General features: G+C 36.3%; 6 protein-coding genes and 1 long non-coding RNA gene across 7 annotated transcripts; 2 read left to right on the top strand and 5 right to left on the bottom strand.

Moving 5' to 3' along the window:
- The first annotated feature begins 2068 nt into the window (after positions 1-2068).
- LOC106310885 lies at positions 2069-2811 on the top strand. Its single transcript, XR_001263880.1, has 3 exons — positions 2069-2088; positions 2521-2586; positions 2740-2811. It is a non-coding gene; the product is annotated as an uncharacterized LOC106310885 (long non-coding RNA).
- A 1284-nt stretch (positions 2812-4095) lies between these two features.
- Positions 4096-6416, bottom strand: LOC106310883 (peroxidase 36). Its single transcript, XM_013748117.1, has 4 exons — positions 6174-6416; positions 5901-6092; positions 5672-5837; positions 4096-5228 (listed from the first exon to the last, which is right to left on the bottom strand). Exons 1-4 carry the CDS (start codon positions 6414-6416, stop codon positions 4816-4818), a joined length of 1014 nt encoding a protein of 337 aa, XP_013603571.1. The 3' UTR covers positions 4096-4815.
- A 2904-nt stretch (positions 6417-9320) lies between these two features.
- On the bottom strand, positions 9321-10633 carry LOC106311856 (dehydrin Xero 1-like). The gene is made up of 2 exons (XM_013749172.1): positions 10303-10633; positions 9321-9716 (listed from the first exon to the last, which is right to left on the bottom strand). Exons 1-2 carry the CDS (start codon positions 10495-10497, stop codon positions 9507-9509), a joined length of 405 nt encoding a protein of 134 aa, XP_013604626.1. The 5' UTR covers positions 10498-10633; the 3' UTR covers positions 9321-9506.
- Positions 10634-10813: 180 nt separating this feature from the next.
- On the top strand, positions 10814-12700 carry LOC106311855 (thioredoxin domain-containing protein PLP3A-like). Its single transcript, XM_013749171.1, has 8 exons — positions 10814-10987; positions 11231-11305; positions 11397-11444; positions 11515-11657; positions 11740-11812; positions 11910-11971; positions 12063-12160; positions 12239-12700. The coding sequence occupies exons 1-8, from the start codon at positions 10904-10906 to the stop codon at positions 12346-12348; spliced, it is 693 nt and encodes a 230-aa protein (XP_013604625.1). The 5' UTR covers positions 10814-10903; the 3' UTR covers positions 12349-12700.
- On the bottom strand, positions 12415-15375 carry LOC106311853 (disease resistance RPP13-like protein 4). The gene is made up of 2 exons (XM_013749169.1): positions 15265-15375; positions 12415-15126 (listed from the first exon to the last, which is right to left on the bottom strand). The coding sequence occupies exon 2, from the start codon at positions 15116-15118 to the stop codon at positions 12851-12853; it is 2268 nt and encodes a 755-aa protein (XP_013604623.1). The 5' UTR covers positions 15119-15126; positions 15265-15375; the 3' UTR covers positions 12415-12850.
- Positions 15376-16017: 642 nt separating this feature from the next.
- On the bottom strand, positions 16018-17948 carry LOC106311854 (probable mitochondrial chaperone BCS1-B). The gene is made up of 3 exons (XM_013749170.1): positions 17857-17948; positions 16672-17668; positions 16018-16407 (listed from the first exon to the last, which is right to left on the bottom strand). The coding sequence occupies exons 2-3, from the start codon at positions 17650-17652 to the stop codon at positions 16042-16044; spliced, it is 1347 nt and encodes a 448-aa protein (XP_013604624.1). The 5' UTR covers positions 17653-17668; positions 17857-17948; the 3' UTR covers positions 16018-16041.
- A 1142-nt stretch (positions 17949-19090) lies between these two features.
- LOC106308034 (putative cell division cycle ATPase) lies at positions 19091-20886 on the bottom strand. Its single transcript, XM_013745148.1, has one exon. The coding sequence runs from the start codon at positions 20821-20823 to the stop codon at positions 19207-19209; it is 1617 nt and encodes a 538-aa protein (XP_013600602.1). The 5' UTR covers positions 20824-20886; the 3' UTR covers positions 19091-19206.
- Positions 20887-21634: the final 748 nt, after the last annotated feature.

Genomic DNA, 21634 nt, shown 5'->3' with positions numbered 1-21634 from the left:
TAATATGTATATGTTTCTAGCTATTAAGTTATTTTAGCCGGTTAACAAAATATATGTTTTTGTATTTATTTTCCTTGATTTTATTTTGACTTATTTTAGCCGGCTAATAAATATCAAATCATATAGTTGATATGTAAATTAACACGGTTAAATTTGGTTGTTTTTATATTTTCATAAATTAGCATGATTATATTGTGATTTATCCGGATACTTTACATATTTACTCATGTTTTGAGTTAAAATTACCGGCTATTGGATCTGTTGATGGTTATGTCAATTCGTAAACGGATAATATTTAAAATATGATTGAGCTAAGAATGGCTATGTTCCAATTTGTTCGTTTAACTCTAATAAAACAAAAAGATGGTAACCGGATGATAAAAGTGTGAGTCCATTAAAAAAAATTGTTTTCTATTATATTTATCCGACTTACACTGTTTCTGATAATAAAAGGTTCTCTCAAAATTTACCATGAATGTACAACAAAATCATGGTCGTCATTAACACTCCTCATTAAGTAAAGCTTCAATCGGAATCTGACGATATCAATTAAAACTGAAAACAACAAAAAACTTTCGAATTTAAAACATGACATACTACCAGCCAAAATGTATTTAATTTCAGTTCTCAGCAAGAAGAGCGATCTGGTGAAGACTCATCCTTTTGAGATTTGAGTATCTCTGACCATTCAGGCAACCAGTGGTGATAAGGAGGAACACAATCAGAGGCGGAAACACGAGCTCTGTGAGTATGGAACCTCTCGTGAGATATTCTCAGAGAACTTCGATGGGACGACCCAACTGAGGAATGGGCAAACACCAGTCGATGGAAACAAAGGGGATTTAGATGAAGAGATCATGGAAGATGAAGGGAGGAGGATGAAGAGAAAAGCGAGAGAGAGAGAGAGAGAGAGAGGGGGGGAGCTGTTCATCATCTCTCTTTTTCGATGTAAACAATGTAAATGTGAAAGAAGAGAGATGAACAATTTTTTTATTTCAGAAACAAAGCATATATAGATTATAGTGTTTGAAAAACATTTTCGCTGTGATATATCAATATAGGGGTAAAAGTGCCATTAAAAAAAACACATCATCCAAAAAGATCAATCTTCATCCCTGCAAATTACGAGGTTATGTTTGTACAGGGAGTGCAATTTCTTTTTTTAAAATGCAAAGTTTTGGTAAGTAAGCTATCCGGCTAAATCTCCAGCCGGTTAAATAATGGTAATAATTTAGATTAATTATCTAATCTATTAAAACTGAAGTACAATTAGTATTTAACCCTGATTTTTCCTAAAAATTTACCATTCCATGCCATTGATTTAAACACAGTCGTTTTATATATTTTGTATTGATTCAATATTTATTTTATTAAGATTTTGACGAGAATAATCTTAACCAAACGATCTCAACGCAGTGAGAACAAAAAAAAAGGCACACAAACAGAATCCGATCATAGGGGAGTTTCGAGAGAGAGGAAACATACTTCCTCTTGATATCATGTTCATCGTCTACATCCCTCTCCTCCATCTCTGCCGTCTCGCTTTCGCTTTGAGTCCTTCCTCTGCTTTGATTCCCATCGCAATACTCACTATGATATATTTCCATGGCACTTAACTGATAACGTTAAAGAAGGAAGCTTGGTTGACTTACATCAGTTTCAACCACAGGAAGGCTAATTCCACTTAGATCTCTTGGCCAACTCCATCCCTCCTTTCAAGTTCCATCTCCCTCTCTCTCTTCCTTTATCTTTCAGCCTTTAATTTCACTTTTTTTTTTGAAAGTCAGAATCTTTGCTAGGTTATGTGAATTGTTTTTGTTCATGGGTCTGGTCAAAGCTTTGATTTTTTTGTTCAAAGCCATGTACTTTCCTTTAATTTATCTGAATGATTCACGTATTCATTGGTTCAGACCTCATGTTGTATTGTTTATGCAAGTCTCTATGAAACAATATAATTCCTCATATCAATGGTTATAAAAACATAAGCTTCCAGTGTTCTAAAGCTGCTTCCTTTTTTTTTGCAGGAATCGAGCAAAGAGCGATGTATCGTTCCAGAAGCTCCTGTTCGAGCTCAAAAGTTGCGCCAAGGTTCGTTTTGTGTGTTCTATGGGGTTTGCTTTGAATATCTTTTCATATTTTGTGAAGGTTTCTTTGATTTATCTGCTGCAAAGAGGTGTTGTTTTAGTCAAAAGTACTGATATTGCATTTAATTTATCGGTTGGAACATCTCTAAGGTATCAGAGATTCTTGAGGAACTGAATAAAGATCCAGAGAGGCATGGTGGGCCACCAGATTGCATTTGCAAGTTAAAAAGCTATTTCATTGACAGACTAAATTGCTTGTGTCGGGCTTTGTTGTTCATGGATATGTATTGATTGGTTCAAAGCTCATGTTGTGTTGAATCAAGTATTAACTGTGGTTGTCTATCAGTGCAAGTCTATAGGAAGGAATCTAATTAATGATGTAACGAATATAAAAACATAAGCTTTCAATGTTCTAAAGCTTCTCCTTTTGTTGCAGTAATTGCGCAGAGAGTGATACAACTGTTCCAGATTCTCCTGCTCGAGCTGAAAAGTTTGCTGAAAGGTACATTATGTGTGTTCTATGGTTTGTTTTAGATGTTTTTTCATAGTTTCTGAAAGATACTTTGGTTTATCTGCTACAAAGAGGTAATGTTTAAACAAAAAGCATTGATTTTTGCATTTATTTTTTTTAGTTGGAACCTCTTAATTTTTTTAGTTGGAACCTCTTAAGATATGGGGAGATTCTTGAGGACTTGAAGAATGATTCGAAGAGCCATGGGGAGATTCTTGAAAACTTTTCTCTTACCAAGCTACCTATATCTTTCTCTTAGCATTATCTCTTTAAAGTCTATCTTAAAAACACAAGCTGATATTTGAGTGCTATCTTATTTCAACTTGTGACAGGCATATTCCCTTTCACTGGAAGTAGCCAAATTCAGACTATGCACGCTCTTCCTCACAGGTTTCTGTATTAGATAGATGTATAAACTAACACATTCTCAATATATTTGACTGACAGCTGCTCCAAAAATTATTTAAATAACCTTGATTACATTTTGGATTGTATATATTTCTGTAAGAAGTTACTGCAAGTCTGTACCTTAAAGCAAATACACATGAAAATTCTTCACGTCTATATAATACATTTATACTAAACTAAATTCAATGAAATAAATATATAATCAGAAACTACAGAAACAATAACAATTTGAAACAATTATCTGGATGACAAACATGTAAACTATAACATTATTATGTTTGAGAAAGTCTTATTAACATTTGAAAACATGGTTAGTGTTAAGAAAATATGTCGTTAATGATCTAGAAACAAAATTTCTATGTACATAAGAGTATAAATATAAATTAACCATTGAAAACATTTTAATTACAACCAATAGCACTCTTTTTTTCACTCTTAACCTTAATTAATTTTAAGCATAATAAATATCAGTTTCCATAAAAATATATATTCAATATTTCTTAAAATTTAGCTACCAAATTTATTTAAAAGATTGCAACATTCTATTTACTAAAAAATGTCTAAAATCTAAAATTCAACTTTGCATAAATGAATAAATTAGTGTATAAATAAATTTTAAAATGAAATTCATTTAAACTATAAAAGATTAAAATCATTTTTTACATTTTGAGGTAGATTTTAAAATTAATAAAATTTAATCTAACTTATATCTTAAATTGTAATAATATATTTAAGAGCTTTTTATATAAATTAAATATGAATAATAGTTACGCGGAACACGGATCAAAATGTATAATACACGTACACTATTTTGTTTCCAACTCTAGAGCTATAAAATTCATGTTCGTAAGATATGAGAAATACAATTGACAATTTAAAAAAATAAATTAAATTTACAAATGCAAATAGTACTATTATTATGTTTGGAAATATTTAAATTTACAATTTGTTATATACTACTGTTAATTTATTCACTATTAGTTATATAAAACAAGTAGCTGTGAATAAAAATGAAACATATACCCGTGCGGACGCACGGATCAGAGTCTAGTTTGTTTTAAATACAATGACATAAGTTGTAATTATTTTCAAAAGGTACTTCAATTTTAATAGTTAGATTAGATATTAGATTGTCAAGTATATTTATAAAATAAAAAAAGTGATCTCACAAATTAAAAAGTCCAAAAACTAAACACATTGAAAAGGGACATAAATCTCAAAACTCAGAAACATACGAATCTACAACAGGAACACAAATAATCAATTTGTTAGCATTCTCAAAAGTTAAAAACATATAAGAATGAAAAAAAAATTCGTGCATCAGAGTGAGTCAAAATCTAGTTAGGTTATATCTGTAAACTTGAGAATGATTTTGTACCTAATGAAGTTATATGCCAAACTTTAATTTGTTGAAAATAGCCAAGTTCCATATAAAATTTCCATTTCTTTTTGGGTAATCATCAATATATTTTCGATGACTTATAACAAACACCAAACTCAGTAGAGTAAAATAGTGCCAAAAGAAATCAAACTCTACATAAAACAAGAAATATTAATCAACCACGTGACTTTGATATGAAAGCACAAGTAGTATATTGCATCTAACACCAAACTTAGTAGTAGTTTTTTTTTTTTTTTTGCTAAAAACCAAACTTAGTAGTTGTTAACAAAAACAAACAAACGCACATACACACCAAACTCATCAATTAAAACATATTCAAAAGAAATCAACCTCTACACATATCAAGAAAACGTTAATCATATCAAACCCATATGCCCTAAGTATCTAGTAATGAAACTTAATTAGACATTTCAATGGTTAACTCTCCTACAGATCCTCCGGATCTCACCATTTCTCCCCGTCAACGGCGAGATGTTTCCCATCTTCACCTTTGACTTTGCGTACTGCTCAAAGAACAATTCCTCATTAGCCCCGTAAAGCTTGACCAGCTCCATGGAGTCTCCACTCTTTGTGTACAAAATCTCATCAGAGCTCAAGAGTCCTTTAAAAGTCATCAGATTCTTGAAGTAGTAGTTATCAAACTTATTTGGCGTCATATAGTCGAGAGCAAAGAGGTTCTGGTCGTCACCAGAAATAGGACATCCCTGCTGCAACATTGAGGCGTAGTTTTGATTCAAAGTCTGGTCGAGATCGCTGTTTCCAGAATGGTTGTATAGCCTTTGTCGGAAGCTCTTGCACCTCGAATTTCCTATCGTATGACGTCCTACATTCAAATCATAGCTTTTAATTCTAAAATCTACAATACTATTAGTATGTAATGCTTCAGGCAATTTGACAGAACGTATGAGACATTATGTTGAAAAAGAGACAAAATGTGCCATTTATTTTGCCACAATAAAGAAAGCTATATATACATATTATATAGCTTTTTCCAAATTAACAAAAAGTGTAACACAAACTCTAAACCGGTAAAATTTGATCTTTTTGTAACTAATTAAAATTAAACTTAACATTCAATTCCTAAACTTTACCCAGGAACAACTAAATCGTCGACTACAAAACATAATCATAGACTTGGTTGGCACATTTTCTTAATACTAGCATAACTAATTAGCATTTTCAAATCTATATTTTTAGCCTTCAAAAAAGGGTATAAGTTGATCGAATCATATGTTTACCACCAATAATTTGAATGAACTATAGTACCTAAGAGAGCAACAAGATCGATAAGACCGAGTCCTTGGTCGTTGAACTTGGTGACAATTGTCTCAAACGTAGAGCTGGCAACAGGAATATTGTTGTTAGAAGCAATCAAGCTTGCTTCCCTTGCATCTCTTCTTCCTAAATATACTTCCCAACTCGGGCCACCAGTCTGTATATAACTGAGTTAATGAACGAGTGTTCGTAATAATATTTAATACGGAAATTAACTTACAATAACAGTAGTGTCTCTAGCAACGAGAGCCAAAATATCAGCGCAAGAAACTGTTTGGCGACACTCATCTTCCAAGGCAGACTTAATATCGTCGATGACTTCAAACCCTCGGGCAGAGTCTACGTTTGTGTCTGCTCGTTTCTCGCTTTCTATGGTTCCACTATAGTCTAATAATAAAGAACCATCACATCCCTGTACCACCCAAAAAAAGAAAGCATTATTAAGTTTTATCCATAAATATTGTTATAGAAACGAAACTAAATTTTGTCAAACATTGACGAAGCAGTCATGGAAATGAAGCCTAAACAATGAGGCTGCCATGCGAGGGTCGTTGGAGTGTGCTTTGGCGACGAAAGATTGGACAATGGCTTGGGCTTTAGGGCACGAGTTGTCGTAAAACTGAGGGGAGAGGGAGGATGTGCTCGTGCATTCTTTGGTTTGAGAACTCATACAAAGATGAAATAAGGCAACGAGGACGATTTGAGTGAGAACAATGCACATTACTGGCTTTGCCATTTGATTCTTTTTCGAGTTTTTGGGACTAGTGATTATTGCGGGGAATGCATGGTTTCATTTAATTTATAGATGAAGACTTGATTAGTTACCTTATACTGTACTTACCTAAACTTTGCTTTCTAGACAGTTAGATGGGCACATTAAATGTGAGTACCAAGTACTCTATATTCTAAATTTCTAATTAATATTTAGTTTATGTGTACCCCAATAAAATGTTCATGTTATTAATTAAGTACAGTCTTACAGAACTTCAAGTAGTACCCAAAAGCGTCATCAGTATTATATGTGAGGGTAAATCTCCAAAATAGCATTTTTCTAAGTTTATGTCATAAAAATAGCTTTCAAAAACTAAAATGACCAAAATAGTATTTTATCTTTTGAAAAATTTAATTTTTTTTATTTTTCAAAATTTGAAATCTTATCCCAAAACTCCACTTCACAACTCTAAATCCTAAAACCTAAACCATAAATCCTAAACCCTAAACCCTAAATCTTAAACCCCACCCTTTAACTCTAAACCCTAAACCCTAAATTCCACCCCTAAACTCTAAACTCTAAACCCTAAACTGTAAACCCTAAACCCTAAACCCTAAATCCTAAACCCCACCACTTAACTCTAAATCCTAATGTCTAAATTAATTTACCATTGGGATATAAATGTATATTTATCTCTTTTGATAAAAGATTAAATGCTATTTTGGTCATTTTTATTCTTAAAATCTATATTTGTAACAAAACCTATTTTATTGCTATCCTACTCATTTTTTCTTATATGTATCCATGTATGCATTGAACTATCACTTGGTCATGGTGCATTGTCTTTAGGGTGAAAAAGGTAAATCTTATATATTAAAATAGAAGTCACAACCTTGATTCATGTGTGATTTTTTAAAAATTGGACCTAATGGACCTATTCCTAGAAAATCATGATACATTTAATATCTAATCTTATCAATTTAATTTTGGGCCTACAAGAAATGTTTATTGGGCTATTAATAATTGGATTTAAACAATAGATGATCCATTGGACTTATAGATAATATAAATTAAATAGATATAATTTAATGTTATAATAGTATACCTCTATATGCTAAATATTTAAATATTTGCCGATGTTAACTTTTAAAATTATAAAAAAAAACAATTTAAATAACAAAAATCATATTTTTTTTTTTTTTTGAAAGAATTTTAAATTTTATTCACTTCAAAAAAACTTTTTTACAGAGGGGACTGCTTCCTATTACAAAAAAGAACTCATATCTATTGCTTAACTTCCATACTCCTTTCTTCACCTTCTTTTAAACCATTCCTCCATTGCTTTCTCATATTTACCTCCATTCTTCCTTCTCAAAGAAGTAATTCTGTTTCTGACCTGCTTGTCCAACTTTATCATAAGACAAGAAGTTGGCAGAGCTTTATCCTCCACACGCCTAGTATTCCTCTCCATCCAAATCGCATGAAGAACAGATTGGAAACAATACCTCCATAAGAACGTCACTACCCTTTCATGTAAACCATTGATCAGTATCTGCATAACCTGCAACCATTGACACACTCCACTGCCTGTTAAACCTCTAGTTAACCCCAACCAGACTTCCTTTGAATATTCACACTCGAAAAAAAGATGATCTCTAGTCTCCAAATGTGTTTTACATAACCAGCAAACAGACACTGCTTGAGGATTCCACTTAAGTATCCTATCACCAGTAGCCAGCCTGTTATGAATGACAATCCATGCCATAAAGGAGAATTTTGGTGTGGCTTCAGGAAACCAAATACCTTTAGACCAGGGAACCTTCTGCTTCTTCTCTCGTAACAAGTTCCAAGTTTGGGAAGTAGAAAACTCCGATGCGTAGTCACCACTCTCTCTTTTCCACAAACAAACATCATCCAGCTGATTAAGACTTCTCTCCTGCAGAGCCATAATCTCTTGTTCTATCTGCTGTAAAATAGGAACTCTACGCCTTCTTCTCCTATAAGTTTGAATGACTCTCTCCACCGTTGCATTTATTGGAATACCTAATTCTACACAGCCTCTTCCTCCAGTGAAATCAATAAGAACCCCCAAAGGTGACCATCTATCGAACCAGAAAGAAGTAGTAGAGCCACTGTTTATCTCCACCTTAAAATACTGCACTGCAACAGCTCTCATCTTCAGGAGTTTCCTCCACATCCAAGAGCCTAGAGTGCTCCTTTCATTTACACTCCAAAACGATCCCTTCCTTATGAGATACTTCCAAATCCATTTAACCCATAGCGAAGACCTTGCAGATAACACTCTCCATATTAACTTCAGACAAGCCACTCTGTTTGCTTCCAACAAATTCCTCAAACCCAACCCACCTTCATCTCTTGGTTTACAAACATCAGCCCATGCAATTTTTGCTTTCCGTGTGGATAGCGTTGGCCCAGACCAGAGAAAAGCAGAGCAGATGCTGTGGATTTCCTTTATACACTGACTCGGGAGGCGAAAAGCCGACATCCAAAAGTTGGTGATGCTGTATATCACTGAACCAATCAATTGAAGTCTTCCTGCAAATGACAAGTGCTTTGCAGTCCAAGAAGAAACACGAGTTCTTATTCTTGATATCAGAGGAGAATAATCTTGTACACTCATCTTCTTTGTTAGTAAGGGAAGACCAAGATATCTTACTGGCAGTGAACCTGCGCGGATCGAAATCTAGTACTAATTATAACGACTGCTTGTTTCTTTGGGGTTGAAAATGTTGTCATAGATGATTGGTCAGGCATTACGTTGATTGCGATAGACGTCAATATCTTTTTGTTAATCAAATTAGGAAGATGCCAATGAACTTGGGAATCGACCCGTGTACTGAAAACCATGATCTCTACTCACTTAGAACAATTTGAAAGCAAAAGCCATAAATAGAGATTTTATATCAATTACATGAACTTTAACCCTATCAGTAGCATTACATCACATGCAACCACCATACGCGTAACACAAATACGCCTTAAAAAGCCACGTCATTATGTTTATGTATATTCTAACTTAAAAAGCCGCATCCTTATATTATTACATGATACACAACACTTTAGTACATGCAAGAAAGTTTGATTAAAATGAATCTAATGATGACCGCCGGGAAGCTTCTCTTTGATCTTCTCCATGATGCCTTTCTTCTCGTGGTGAACGGCGCCAGTGCCGGTTGCATCATAAACGGGTATGGTGCTGGTCGCTGAAGAAGTCTGGTGGGACCCATGATGACCTGGCAGCTTCTCTTTTATCTTCGCCGTGATTCCCTTCTTCCTCCTCCTCCCACCTAGTCCATCGTCCTCCTGCATGCCAATTGTGATATATACTTCAAAACGCCAACCATAACTTAAATTAAGCATTTAGCTGATGTCCGCTAAAAGAATAAAAGGAATGAAAGATAATAAAAACAAAATGAATTTTTTATTTTATGGTTAATTAACTATTGTTCCCATTCAAATTTTAATAAATAATATTTTGTTATATAATTTTGTAAAAAATAAAAGAATGGGAATGAATATAAAAAATATTTCTATTAAATGGTGTAAATATAATGAGTGGTTTACCATAAATTTTAAGGGATGAAAAGAATCACTAAAACAAAAATATTACCCTAAAATAAAACCAAACAAAAGGTATTGTAATAAAGACTGGTATTGAAAAACATGATCATTACTAGGGATTGTTTATATATGAGAATATGCGATCACTAGTTTACTACATGGTTTATAGTTAGAACTTCTAACAAACATGTTCCAAAAAAAATTGAAGTAACTAGTCTACAGTTAAATAGTGCACATTAGTTTATTAAAATATTGCGAAACAAATTTAGTTGTATAGAAAATATACAGTATCGAGATCAAGATATGAAAGATAACCAAGTATTAGTACCGAGCTAGAACTAGAGCTAGAGCTACTTCCAGAGCGGTGAAGCATTCCGCTCAAACCACCACCACCTTCTGTGTAATGACCAGCCATGACCGGAGCTCCTCCATATGCCCCGGTGCCTATTGGGACTGGATTCCCGTACTGGTCAAGCTGTGGGTGAGTCAGCTGCGCTCCAGACTGGTTTTGGTAAGACTCCATTAATGTTCCTCTTTGTTTTGGTTTGTTGATTATAGCTATATCTTATCCTCGATGAAGATTCAGAATCTCATCAATGATGCTTTTTATAGAACCGGCTTCGGATAGGATATGTCATACATGAAAATAATTCAGTGTTGATTACGAGAATCACACGCGGCGTTCACCTAAAACGTTGGTGTAGTGGTCAGCGCCACGTATCAAGTTTTAAATGTATACCGTAGACAACTTATTTGGGCCGGACGGGCCTTTGCTTATTATAAACACAAGGGTCCTAATGTATATTTCCCTGTGTAAACGCCGTCGTTTCATATTGTTCACCTTTAATGTTCCGTTCATCTTTTGATTTTGGGATTATTCTCTCTTTTTGCTTTTTCCGCTCGAGATTTGAAATTGAAGGTTCTAAAAGATGGATCCAGATGCAGTCAAGTCGACCCTCTCGAATCTGGCTTTCGGAAACGTATTGGCGGCAGCTGCTAGAGATTATAAAAAGGTTTAAATCCATCAAATGCGATATGCCTTGATATCTCAACTTTTCTGAAAATTTGTTCGATTTAAATCTTAATTTTATTGGTCAGTTTCTTTCTTTATGATTATTAGATTCATCAGCCAAGTTGTTGTGATTTGTGTTACGTCTTGTGGAATTTTATGAGTGAGAGTTTTTGGGACACAATTTTTGTAGATGATATTAATAAAATGTGAGGAATTTGTGTGTGTTATGATGATTGTTGGGCAGGAAGTGCTTGCAAATGAGAAGGCGCAATCATCAAAACATGTCAATGAGGAGGTTGATCTTGATGAACTTATGGATGTAAGTGCAATTCTTTCTTATTTTTTGAGAATTTTGAAGCTTCTGTCTCTAAACTGTATGATTGGGTACATACTTTGCTCATGTTCTCTAGGATCCAGAGCTGGAAAAATTGCACGCTGATAGGATTGCTGCACTCAAGGTGATATAACTTTTGGCCTATGCACTTGTTTACTTTTATTGGTGTGAACTACTAAACCTCTTCTGGACAGAGAGAAGTTGAGAAGAGAGAAGCCTTCAAAAGACAAGGACATGGTGAATTTCGAGAGGTTAACGAGGGAGATTTCTTGGGAGAAGTCACCAGGAGTGAGAAAGTGATTTGCCATTTCTACCACAAGGAGTTTTACCGCTGCAAGTAAGATCTCCCTCCAGCTTCTCTTTTTTTTTTTTTGCTTTTCTCTTCTGATATGTGAGCTCATACAAAACATATATAATAGGATCATGGACAAGCATTTGAAGACTCTTGCGCCTAGACATGTGGACACCAAGTTCATTAAAGTTGACGCAGAGGTCAGTGAACCAATTGGTTAAAGATAGAAAAAGGGAAATGGCTTTTCAACAATCCCTATGTTTTGTGAATCTAATGGTTAGCTGACATAATATGCAGAATGCTCCTTTCTTTGTCTCAAAGCTTGCAATAAAGACATTGCCTTGCGTTTTGCTTTTCAGGTTTTATCTCTTTTGATTTATTCTTTACATACATTGTTTGTTGTTAGCTTTTATACTGATAGAATAATGGCTCTTTTTATCATATGTCCAGCAAGGGAATTGCGATGGATAGGCTAGTTGGGTTCCAGGATCTAGGCACAAAGGACGATTTCACCACGACCAGACTGGAGAACGTTCTGATTAAAAAAGGTTTAACATCCACCTTCTTCAGTAATTACAGCTCAGGTATAGAGTATTGTTTTTAAAAATGTGCAAGTTATTGAACAGGAATGCTCAGCAAGAAGAAGAAAGAGGAAGATGATGAAGATGCCGAATACCAAGAGAGCATAAGGCGTTCTGTTAGGTCTTCAGAGAATCTGGACTCCGACTCTGACTGATCATCACAGATTTGCCTTGCTGTCTTCTCTGTTTTGCCTTTTACTATGTTTATTAGGAAAGGAAAGGAAGTTTCAATATAATATCCAAACACTCGAATGCTACATGACATTGTACGTTGCCTATATATAATGCGCCATTGTTGTTGTTGCTGATACATAAACATTGAACGGTTTGCTTAAAAACGTGCCATCATCAGGTCCTGTGTGTTGGTGTTTTCGTCCACACCCCTCCTCTAAAGCCAACATCTTCGATCGGGAAAGTCTCTAGCTCCGGACACCAGTTTGCGTGCACTGTCCTAAGGTACGGCATTGACAGTTGAAGCTCCTCCCAATCCATGTCCAGTTCCGACAAGGAATGAAACATCAAAGCTTCGATTCTCCAGTGAGTGTTAGTCTCAGTTTCCCAGAATCTTTGATGCATTTTCGTCAAATTACCTGAGCATATCGACATGTACCTCAACATCGGAAGCCTTTTAGGACTCAACCACGAGGGACTCAGCTTTCAAGGATAGAACTCTAGAGAAAGCTCATGGAGCTGGTGTGGAGGAGTGAGAGCATCTATCTTGGTTATCAGATCGTCACCGTAGCTATCATAGCAGTTGATTGAGAGTAACATAAGCTTGGATAAGTTTACCAAAGAGTCGAGCTCATCTTCTTCTATCTGGTCGCCACGAGTCAGAGAAAGACCAAGTTTCCTGAGGTTTGTGAGGTTCCTGACTTCACTGAGCTTGCACCCATTGCTTGACATGGACGGCTTAAACCCCAACAGCACTTCGAGGTTCCCGAGACTTCCTATTCCCTTGGGGAAGTACTCAAGTGATCCACAGTTTGTCATGTCAAGCACAAGGAGTTTCTTGAACAAGACAATGCAAGGTTGCAGCTGTTTCAGGTTCTGACAGTAGCTAGCGTCTAGAATCTGAAGATTCTGGAGATCTTCCATGGAACGAGGAAGCTGGATCAATGGATGCGTGTTGCTCATGCTAAGACACGCCAAGTGCTTAAGGCTCGCAATCTCATCCAAAATATCAGACAGAGGAGCATCAAATATTGATTTGGAGATGTCGAGAACCCGCAGATACTTGCAGTCAGTGAACTTCTTAGCTAGCTCTGAGTTAAGCTTGTTCACTTCACCTGTCTTGGTTGTTGACACTAAGCCTCTTAGTCTATGGTTAACTCTGACCTGCTTCTCCTCAAAGTTCCCACTAATCCCAATGTGACGACAGTTGAGGCCTTCAGAGTTAGAGAAGGAATCATTCTTTGCTATATCGATAACCAAATCACGAACCATGTCATGAATCTTGCAAGTAACAATGGTTCCACTATATGTCTTGTCAACAACTTCAACTAAACACCTGTTGGTGAGTCCTGAGAAGCAGTCTTCTCCTGACTCAGTCGCAGATCTTCCGTTTCTCAACATGACAAACCCTTCTCCGATCCATCCATGTACTAGCTGCTGTTTTGGTATAACACAGTCTTCTGGATAGAGCGAGAGCGTGAGGAAACATGATTTGAGATGAGAAGGGAGTTCATCATAGCTCAACTGAAGAGAAGACATCACGTTGTCGGTTTCAGAAGTGTTTCCTCTCAGTTCATCCTGAAAATACTCTGAGATTCGTTTCCACTCATGATAGACGTGATCCTTACACAGAAGCAAACCACCAACGGCTTTGATCGTCAAAGGCAAGCCTTTGCACTTGGTTACAATCTCCTTACCAACATCCTCAAGCTCAGAACGCTCACACACACCATTGTTAGCCGCAAAGGCCACTTTACAAAACAGCAGCCAGCTGTTGTCAGCACTAAGCAGCTCTGGACGGTGAGTCTTGTCCCTCGCCTGAACCTTAACCGCCACAGATTCTGATCTTGTGGTGACAATAACGCTGCCACCTTGTCCTCTAGGCAGTCCTTGGTGAATCTTGTCCCACCAACTCAAGTTCTTGTCCCAAACATCGTCCATCACGATCAAGTACCGTTTCCCCATAAGATACTGCTGGATTTTCCTCAGCAGTGTTCCGAGATCATCTCCAACGCTTGCGTCGCCCAAGTTACGCAATATGCTTCTCATGATCTGTTCTTCGGTGAAGGTTTGGGAGACAGAGACCCATATCCTTCTTTCGAAACAGTTCTCTATCTCCTTGTCGTTGAACACTTCTTGAGCTATAGTGGTCTTACCTAGCCCTCCCATTCCTACAAAGGCCATCATCAGCAACTCGCTGTCTTTTGAGTTAAAGAGCCACTCTTTGATCTTTCTTTTGTCTCCTTCAAGACCAACCACTTGAGTATGGTCATACACAGGAGAGCTCCAACGATCAGTTCCGTTATCTCTCCCCACATTACTCGGCGTCCTGAACTTGAAGTATGGCTCGACTTTAGTCTTAATGGATGTTATCTTCTCGTTGATCTCTTTGAGTCGTTTGCTTTTCTTGTACTGAAGCGAAACACGAGCGGGATAGAGCCGTGAAAGCCACGCGTTTGATGGTCTTTGCTCGTTGTTGTTGTTGTCGTCCTCAGCTTCGTTACCATCAGCGAGCTGACAGTCCACGAGTATGTCCTCAGCTTCGTAGACCAGTTCTCGTAGGTCTGACACGAGCCTGCGCAAGACGTCGTTCGTCCTCTTACGCCTCTCTGCGTCTTTGAGAAAGGACTGCATATACTGCAACTCGTCTTGCAAATCTTTCAGCTGTTTGTTGTATTCAGACACAACTCGGGCTTTTTCTTCGAGGATGTTCAAGGCTTTTTCGAGACATACTGTCACCACAGCGTCCACCATCTCTGCAACTGAAGAAAGATTCTAAGCAACAATCTCAATCAAACGGCTATAGAATCACTAACACAAGATAAGACCACGCGGTATTTTTTTTCTCAAGAACAACGAGATGAATCTAACCCAATCGTTTATGGTAATAGAAGACTTACAAGGGAGGGAGTGTGAACAGACAAGGATCTGAAGCTCGTGATGTTTTGATCTTTGTCTTTTGGTTCGACTTTTCAACTTTGTTTCAAGAATGAGCGTACAAGAAACTTTTATGGAAATGGAAGTCAACGTTTATAAGTCAAGAGTCAACTATTCTCGTTTTCTTGGTTACTTGCTACCGACTACGAACTTTTTTCCAGTCGGCTCTTTATCATTGAACCGGAATGGGTCCGGTTAACATAGGATTCGTTGATCAATTCAACATTTCTAACTAATATTGTTTGACAGAGTGTTAGATAAATTTTTTAAAATTAATATCATCATATCAAGAGTCATATCAATGTGTAAAATTCAAATTTTATAAAGTTTACATTAAATCTCCATTAAAATATAAGTTTTTTTTTTTAACAACAAAATATAAGTATATAACACATGAATTTCTTATATGATAGTTTAGCATTTTTTTAAATAGATCCGTCAAAACATGAATTTTTATAAAATATATAAAACATTAGTTACAAACTCATCGATATAATACTTATATTTTATCATAGAATAATGAAATAATATTAATTTAATCCATAAGCTTAGATTTAAATAAATAAATAAAGCTATCCTGAAAACAAAAAGGATTTTTAGTAACATTCTATCAACAAAACAACAAAGAATAGGACAACTATTCATCATTTTTAAATAAGTGAAAAATAAAATGATAATTAAAATATCTCTGAGATGAAGAGAGAGTTTTCTTCTAAGCTATTTAACTATTATCTTTTGGCCTACCTTTCATCATTTTCAAATTTCTTTGCTCTTAAGAACACGATCAATCCATGGAGTATTTGATCCACAGAGTCGTTCCTCATCAACTGTTCAGCTATTTCTGCTGGTGTAACTTTTATTTCCCGGATAAGTTCCTCAATCTCCTCGAAAAGCTTATGATCTTCAACCTCAAGATAGTTTGAAGCCAAAACCTTAAAACCAGCGGGTGTGCAATAAGACATGTGAATGTGCACGTCCATACGTCCTGGCCTCAACAATGCCGGATCCAGTCTTTCTCTGTAGTTAGTCGTGAACACTATGATCCGCTCGTTACCACAACTTGACCATAGTCCGTCCACAAAATTCAATAGACCAGACAGTGTGACCTGAACAAAACACATGTATGAGCTTGAGCTATAATAAAACTTGGACATATATACATATGCGCATAGACAGCAAATCAGTTATAAGCGAAACTATTTTTCAAAAAATAAGTGCTGCCTAAATGCTAATTGCAAATCATTTAAAAACAAAACCATTTAAAAAAAAAAAAAATCGGACGCCTAGACGCTATTTCTCTACAAAATGCCTATTTATTGAATATTGATAAATAGACATTACCGGTTTATGTTTAAAAAAAAAGACATTACCGGTTTATCCAGAAGATCACTAGGCTCATCAGTAGTCCGATCCTTAAACTCGATGGAACAATCAATATCTTCTACAACCAAAACCGAACGGTTTGCAGTAGACATCAGTAACATACGCAGCTCAGCATTACTCTTAACCGATGCCAAGTCCAAGTCATAGATATCAAAGTTAAGATGATTAGCTATGGCTGCGATCAAGCTCGACTTTCCTGTACCAGGTGGACCATACAACAAGTACCCTCTCTTCCAAGCTTTCCCTACTCTCCCGTAAAAGCTTTTACGCTGCACAAAACAATCAAGATCCTCTACCAAGTTCTTCTTTTCCTCGGGATCCATGGCAAGAGTTTGAAACGTGGAAGGATGGTCGAGAGTCACAGAGGTCCAATCGGAATACGAACCAAGTGTAAAGATCTTAAGCGTTTTAGTCTTTTGCTTTATCAGAGCAGCTTGTTCCACCACAAACGGTAAGTAAGATTCAAGAACCATCTTCTTGAACTTCTTGTTGAACCTGAGCTCGTAAGAACGCACCTCTGACTTCAAAGTAGAGTTCAGGTCTCGAGGGTTACGAAAATCCTTCTTCTTCACGGAACGGCACACGAGGACCCAGCTCAGCTTGACGCCGTCGAAAGTGTCCACAACTTCCTCGTCGCGTTCGACCGTGACGCTGAAGTTGCTCTGTTTCTCAAGTTTGTTGACTTTGATCCTTCCAGTGGAAGGAGATATCTTGGAGGCTAGGTAAGCCTCTGCGGCTTCAAACACTTGGTTGTTTTCAAAGCCTCCAAACTCTTCAATCACAACTGTCATTTGAAAACCGTAGTAGCTGAAGCATTTGCGGATACCACAAGAGATGAAGTCATGCACCTCCGCTGGCATGTAGTCTTGGATCACTGTTCGAGCGAGCATTGCGGCTGCAGCCACCGATGCAACCGCCGTGAGAGCTGTTTTGGCGGTGGCTAGGTGAGATGTTTCAGAGGAACTCATTTCCAGAAACAAGAAACTAACAAAAAAAAAAAAAATCATTGTTTAAGATGAATGTTTAACAACAGTACTGTATATGTTACTAGGTTACGTGCGGTAGAGAAAAATCTGATTAGGTTGATCGAACGGTGCTGATATTTTCTATACAAATTGAAAATTTAATGATTAAAAAGAAGAAAAAAGATTTGTGAGGGTTTAAGGAGATACTTTAATAAACAGCTTCTTGTCTTTGTTTGGTAGTCGGGCGTGGAAAGATGGAGGCCCTTCTTCTGCGATCACTAAACCCTTTCAAGAAACCTCTGGTCGCAGGATTTTGAGATGATTAGGTACGAGGGTATGGGATTATTTAACTGGAGATGGATCACTGATCGAGTGGTGTAAAGTGGGCCACGATTACGGCCCATTTAATATGTTAAAAATACTCGATAGCCTGCCCTAGAGTCTTCTGGAGTCTTGGTCGGTGCAAAACTGCAATAGACAACTTATCACATCAAGAATCAAATTATGCCACTCTTGCCATTTTTTAAGAATGGAACTCCCGTCAAGGGTTTATTAATTTTGTTTTTTTAAGTCTGGGCTTTTCGAGTATTGCCTCGGTTCGGCAATTTGGGATATCGGATAAAAAGTTAGAAGATCTATTTACTGCATGACTTGTTTTCGCTTCGGGTTCCGGTTCAATTCGGATATATTCGGGTTTGTTTCGGTTCAGACATTAAACCTAGGAATCAGAAAATATCTGAAAATTTGGTTCTCATTTAGTTGCAATTCATATTTGGTTATGGTTCCGGTTCGATTACTTAGGATAGTTCGGATTAAATATCAGATATTTTGGGTTTAATATCAAATAATTACGATTAATTAATTCAAATAAAAAATCTCAGATATTCTGAATTACTTTAAATAATTCAGATAAAAATATCTAGATACTTTCGGGTAGTGTGGATACTTTTAATCATTTAGATTTTTTTCAACTATTTTTATATACTATTAATAGGTTTTTAAATTATAAATATATATTCAGTTATGTTATACATATATATAATTAATATTTTTATATATTTTGGTATCCGTTTGGTTTTCGGTTTGGTTTCCTTTCAGTTTGGTTATTTCGAATATAGAAATATAAGACATTCAAAAAATTTCAGATCAAAAATATCTAATTGTAAAAATTCTCAAAAATCAGTGAAGAGTTAACTCTTTACCTTATTGCGTAATCGCTGGGTCTTTAGGTGTTTATATTGTGTATTTGTTTAATTTTATAAGTTTTCAATTATACCATCATGTGAATCATGATTTTTTATAAAGGTAAAAACTTAGGACTTCATTATCAAATACTGTTTTAGTATTTATTTAGTGAAATAATCCATGCTTTTTGATGGTCTGGTCCATATAATGTGCTATGGATCTATTTTTAGAATGAGGTATCTTTTCACGTGTAAGCTCCTTCAAGTGGTCTATCTGGATCCACATCTTGCTTATTAATTTGTAGTGTTACATCATTCCAAAATACACAATCAACAATAAACTCATATCATTTAAATTATACTCTTCTAAATCTCACAAGTTAATGTCACTCGCTTCCTCATGTTTGACCTCATCTTGGCCATCGTCGATCTTCTTGGCTTTCAATAACTCGACCAAACCCTCAAGAACCTTATCAACACGATCATTCCTCGTAACCTGTTCATCCACCACTTCGTTTTTCTTAACCTCCGAATCTTTACCCTTAGTGGTCTTGTCCTTGTTCTCCAATTCTTTCTCTTCCTTCTTGGCTTTCTCTTCTTCGTTTTGGATCTTTTTCACTTTCAAGAACTCAATTAAACCTTCAAGAACTTTATCAACAGTGTCATTCTTCATCAGTTGTTCCGCCACCTCCGCAGGACTAACCTCGGTTGCCTCAATACCTTCCCCGATCTTACTGAAAAGCTTATGTTCTTTGATCTCTAAATAGTTTGAAGCAAGAACTTTGAAAGTACTCGGTGTGCAGTACGACATGTGAATGTGCATATCCATGCGTCCTGGCCTCAACAACGCTGCATCCAGTTTCTCTTTGTAATTGGTCGTGAATATTATGATCCTTTCATCGCCACAACTTGACCATAGACCATCAATAAAATTTAATAGTCCAGAGAGTGTCACCTTTTTGTAACGTGGGTCATTACTTTCTTCTGACTCACGTGGAGGTTCATCAGCTGACCTATCTTTCAACTCGATAGAACAGTCGATATCTTCCACAACAAGAATAGAGCGGTTAGCCGTAGCAATCAGCAATCTCCGTAGCTCGGAGTTGTTGCTAACCGCTGTCAACTCTAGGTCATAAACATCAAAGTTGAGATGATTAGCCATGGCTGCGATCAAGCTTGACTTCCCTGTACCTGGTGGACCGTACAACAAGTAACCTCTCTTCCAAGCTTTACCAACCCTTTTATAGAAGTCCCTTCGCTTCACAAACTGGTCAAGATCGTCCATCACGTTTCTCTTCATATCTGAATCCATTGCTATGGTCTTGAAGGAAGAAGGATGGTCAAGAATCACAGAGGTCCAAGCCTCTGTGTAATTCCCATACATGTTATCTGGGTCAAGAGTGAAGATCTTGAGTGTTTTCTTTTCTTGCTTCACCACCGCAGCTCTTTTGACCATGAATGGCAAGTAAGACTCAAGAGCCATGTCCTTGAACTTCTTGTGGAAGCTGAGCTCGAATGATCTGACTTCAGATTTGAGTGTGGAGTTTAGATCCCGTGGGTTGTGGAAGTTTTTGGACTCAACATGGCGGCAATGGAGAACCCACCGGAACTTGACGCCGTTGAAGGTATCCACAACTTCCTCGTCACGTTCCACGGTGACGTTGTAGTTGTTTTCTTTCTCGTGTTTACTCACTTTGATTCTTTTGTTTGAAGGAGAGATCTTGGTGGCTAGATAGGCCTCCGCGGCCTCGTAGACTTCGTTGTGGACAAACCCTTCAAACTCTTCAATGACTATTGTCATTTGAGATGAGAAGTAGCCAAAGATAATGCGGAAGCCAAAAGAGATGTATTGGTGCACCTCGTCAGGCAAATAGTCTTGGACTAGTGATTTAGCTAGCATTGCGGTTGCAGCCACCGATGCCGCGGTTGTGAGAACCGTCTTAGCCGTGGCTAGACGGGACTCCGCGGAAGAAGAGTCAGAGGAACTCATTTTCTTTGGCTTTGGCCTTTGGGGTGTCTTTGTTCTGAGTACCCAAAACTCATATTTATTATTAGTGGGAACCGGAGACTAAAATAGAAGCAAGGAATAAGCGAGGATCATTTCGTTGCAACAACGTCGAAGTTTTCGTCAAAAAAAAACAACGTCGAAGTTTCTTTGTAATAAAATAATGAAAAACTAAAAAGACAAAGAAAAGTTGAGTTCTAGTGGGGGTCCCCATGACTTGGTCATGAGGCTTTTCTGATTTATCGACGTGAGAAAAGAACGTGCTTCAAACGAAAATGAGAAAATAAATAGTAAACAAAGACTGACTTAACGTGTGGGTCATTCTCCTATTAAAGGTCGTCTTAATTTGCAAGAGAACTGACAATACATGTTGAATTTAAAATTAAAATGCATGAATTTTGTATTAAACCCATCAAATTGTGATAGATAATATACATTTGATAGATATTGAATTTTCAATTTTGTATGCTTGATATTTTTTCCTTTAAGTCCAATCAATTGATAAGTTTGTTTAAAGATTAAAAGACAATGAATTTGTTAAATATTAGAAATTTGTATAGATTCGTTAAATATTAGAAATTTGTATAGATCTATTACTATACTTGATATTTTTAACTAAACTTAATTAATAACGTTGACTTATTGATTTAACACTTACATATTGAATTTGAAACTATAGACATAAAATATTTGTATCGAAGTCCACAATAATAAATTAATTATGATACAAATTTATTAAAATCGTTGACAAAAAACGTATATTAAAATCTAGACTTCAACATAAATATTTATGTTA

Source organism: Brassica oleracea, chromosome C8 (assembly GCF_000695525.1).
Source record: "Brassica oleracea var. oleracea cultivar TO1000 chromosome C8, BOL, whole genome shotgun sequence".
In the NCBI taxonomy this organism is placed as follows: domain Eukaryota; kingdom Viridiplantae; phylum Streptophyta; class Magnoliopsida; order Brassicales; family Brassicaceae; genus Brassica; species Brassica oleracea.
Note: the sequence above shows the minus strand (reverse complement) of the source record. Positions and strands in the feature narration are given on the sequence as shown.

Bases quoted from the DNA above. Each gene is read 5' to 3' on its own strand.
- LOC106311854 (XM_013749170.1), bottom strand. From the start codon at position 17,652: ATGAGTTCCTCTGAAACATCTCACCTAGCCACCGCCAAAACAGCTCTC. The intron at 16,408-16,671 runs GTAATGTCTTTT...TGTTTTGTTCAG, and splicing joins GTGATCTTCTGGATAAACCG to GTCACACTGTCTGGTCTATT.
- LOC106311856 (XM_013749172.1), bottom strand. From the start codon at position 10,497: ATGGAGTCTTACCAAAACCAGTCTGGAGCGCAGCTGACTCACCCACAG. The intron at 9,717-10,302 runs GTACTAATACTT...ATTGGCATGCAG, and splicing joins CTAGCTCTAGTTCTAGCTCG to GAGGACGATGGACTAGGTGG.
- LOC106308034 (XM_013745148.1), bottom strand. From the start codon at position 20,823: ATGAGTTCCTCTGACTCTTCTTCCGCGGAGTCCCGTCTAGCCACGGCT.
- LOC106311855 (XM_013749171.1), top strand. From the start codon at position 10,904: ATGGATCCAGATGCAGTCAAGTCGACCCTCTCGAATCTGGCTTTCGGA. The intron at 11,306-11,396 runs GTAAGTGCAATT...CATGTTCTCTAG, and splicing joins ATCTTGATGAACTTATGGAT to GATCCAGAGCTGGAAAAATT. The intron at 11,972-12,062 runs GTTTTATCTCTT...TCATATGTCCAG, and splicing joins CCTTGCGTTTTGCTTTTCAG to CAAGGGAATTGCGATGGATA.
- LOC106310883 (XM_013748117.1), bottom strand. From the start codon at position 6,416: ATGGCAAAGCCAGTAATGTGCATTGTTCTCACTCAAATCGTCCTCGTT. The intron at 6,093-6,173 runs GTTTGACAAAAT...TGGGTGGTACAG, and splicing joins TCCATGACTGCTTCGTCAAT to GGATGTGATGGTTCTTTATT. The intron at 5,838-5,900 runs GTAAGTTAATTT...AGTTATATACAG, and splicing joins CTAGAGACACTACTGTTATT to ACTGGTGGCCCGAGTTGGGA.
- LOC106311853 (XM_013749169.1), bottom strand. From the start codon at position 15,118: ATGGTGGACGCTGTGGTGACAGTATGTCTCGAAAAAGCCTTGAACATC.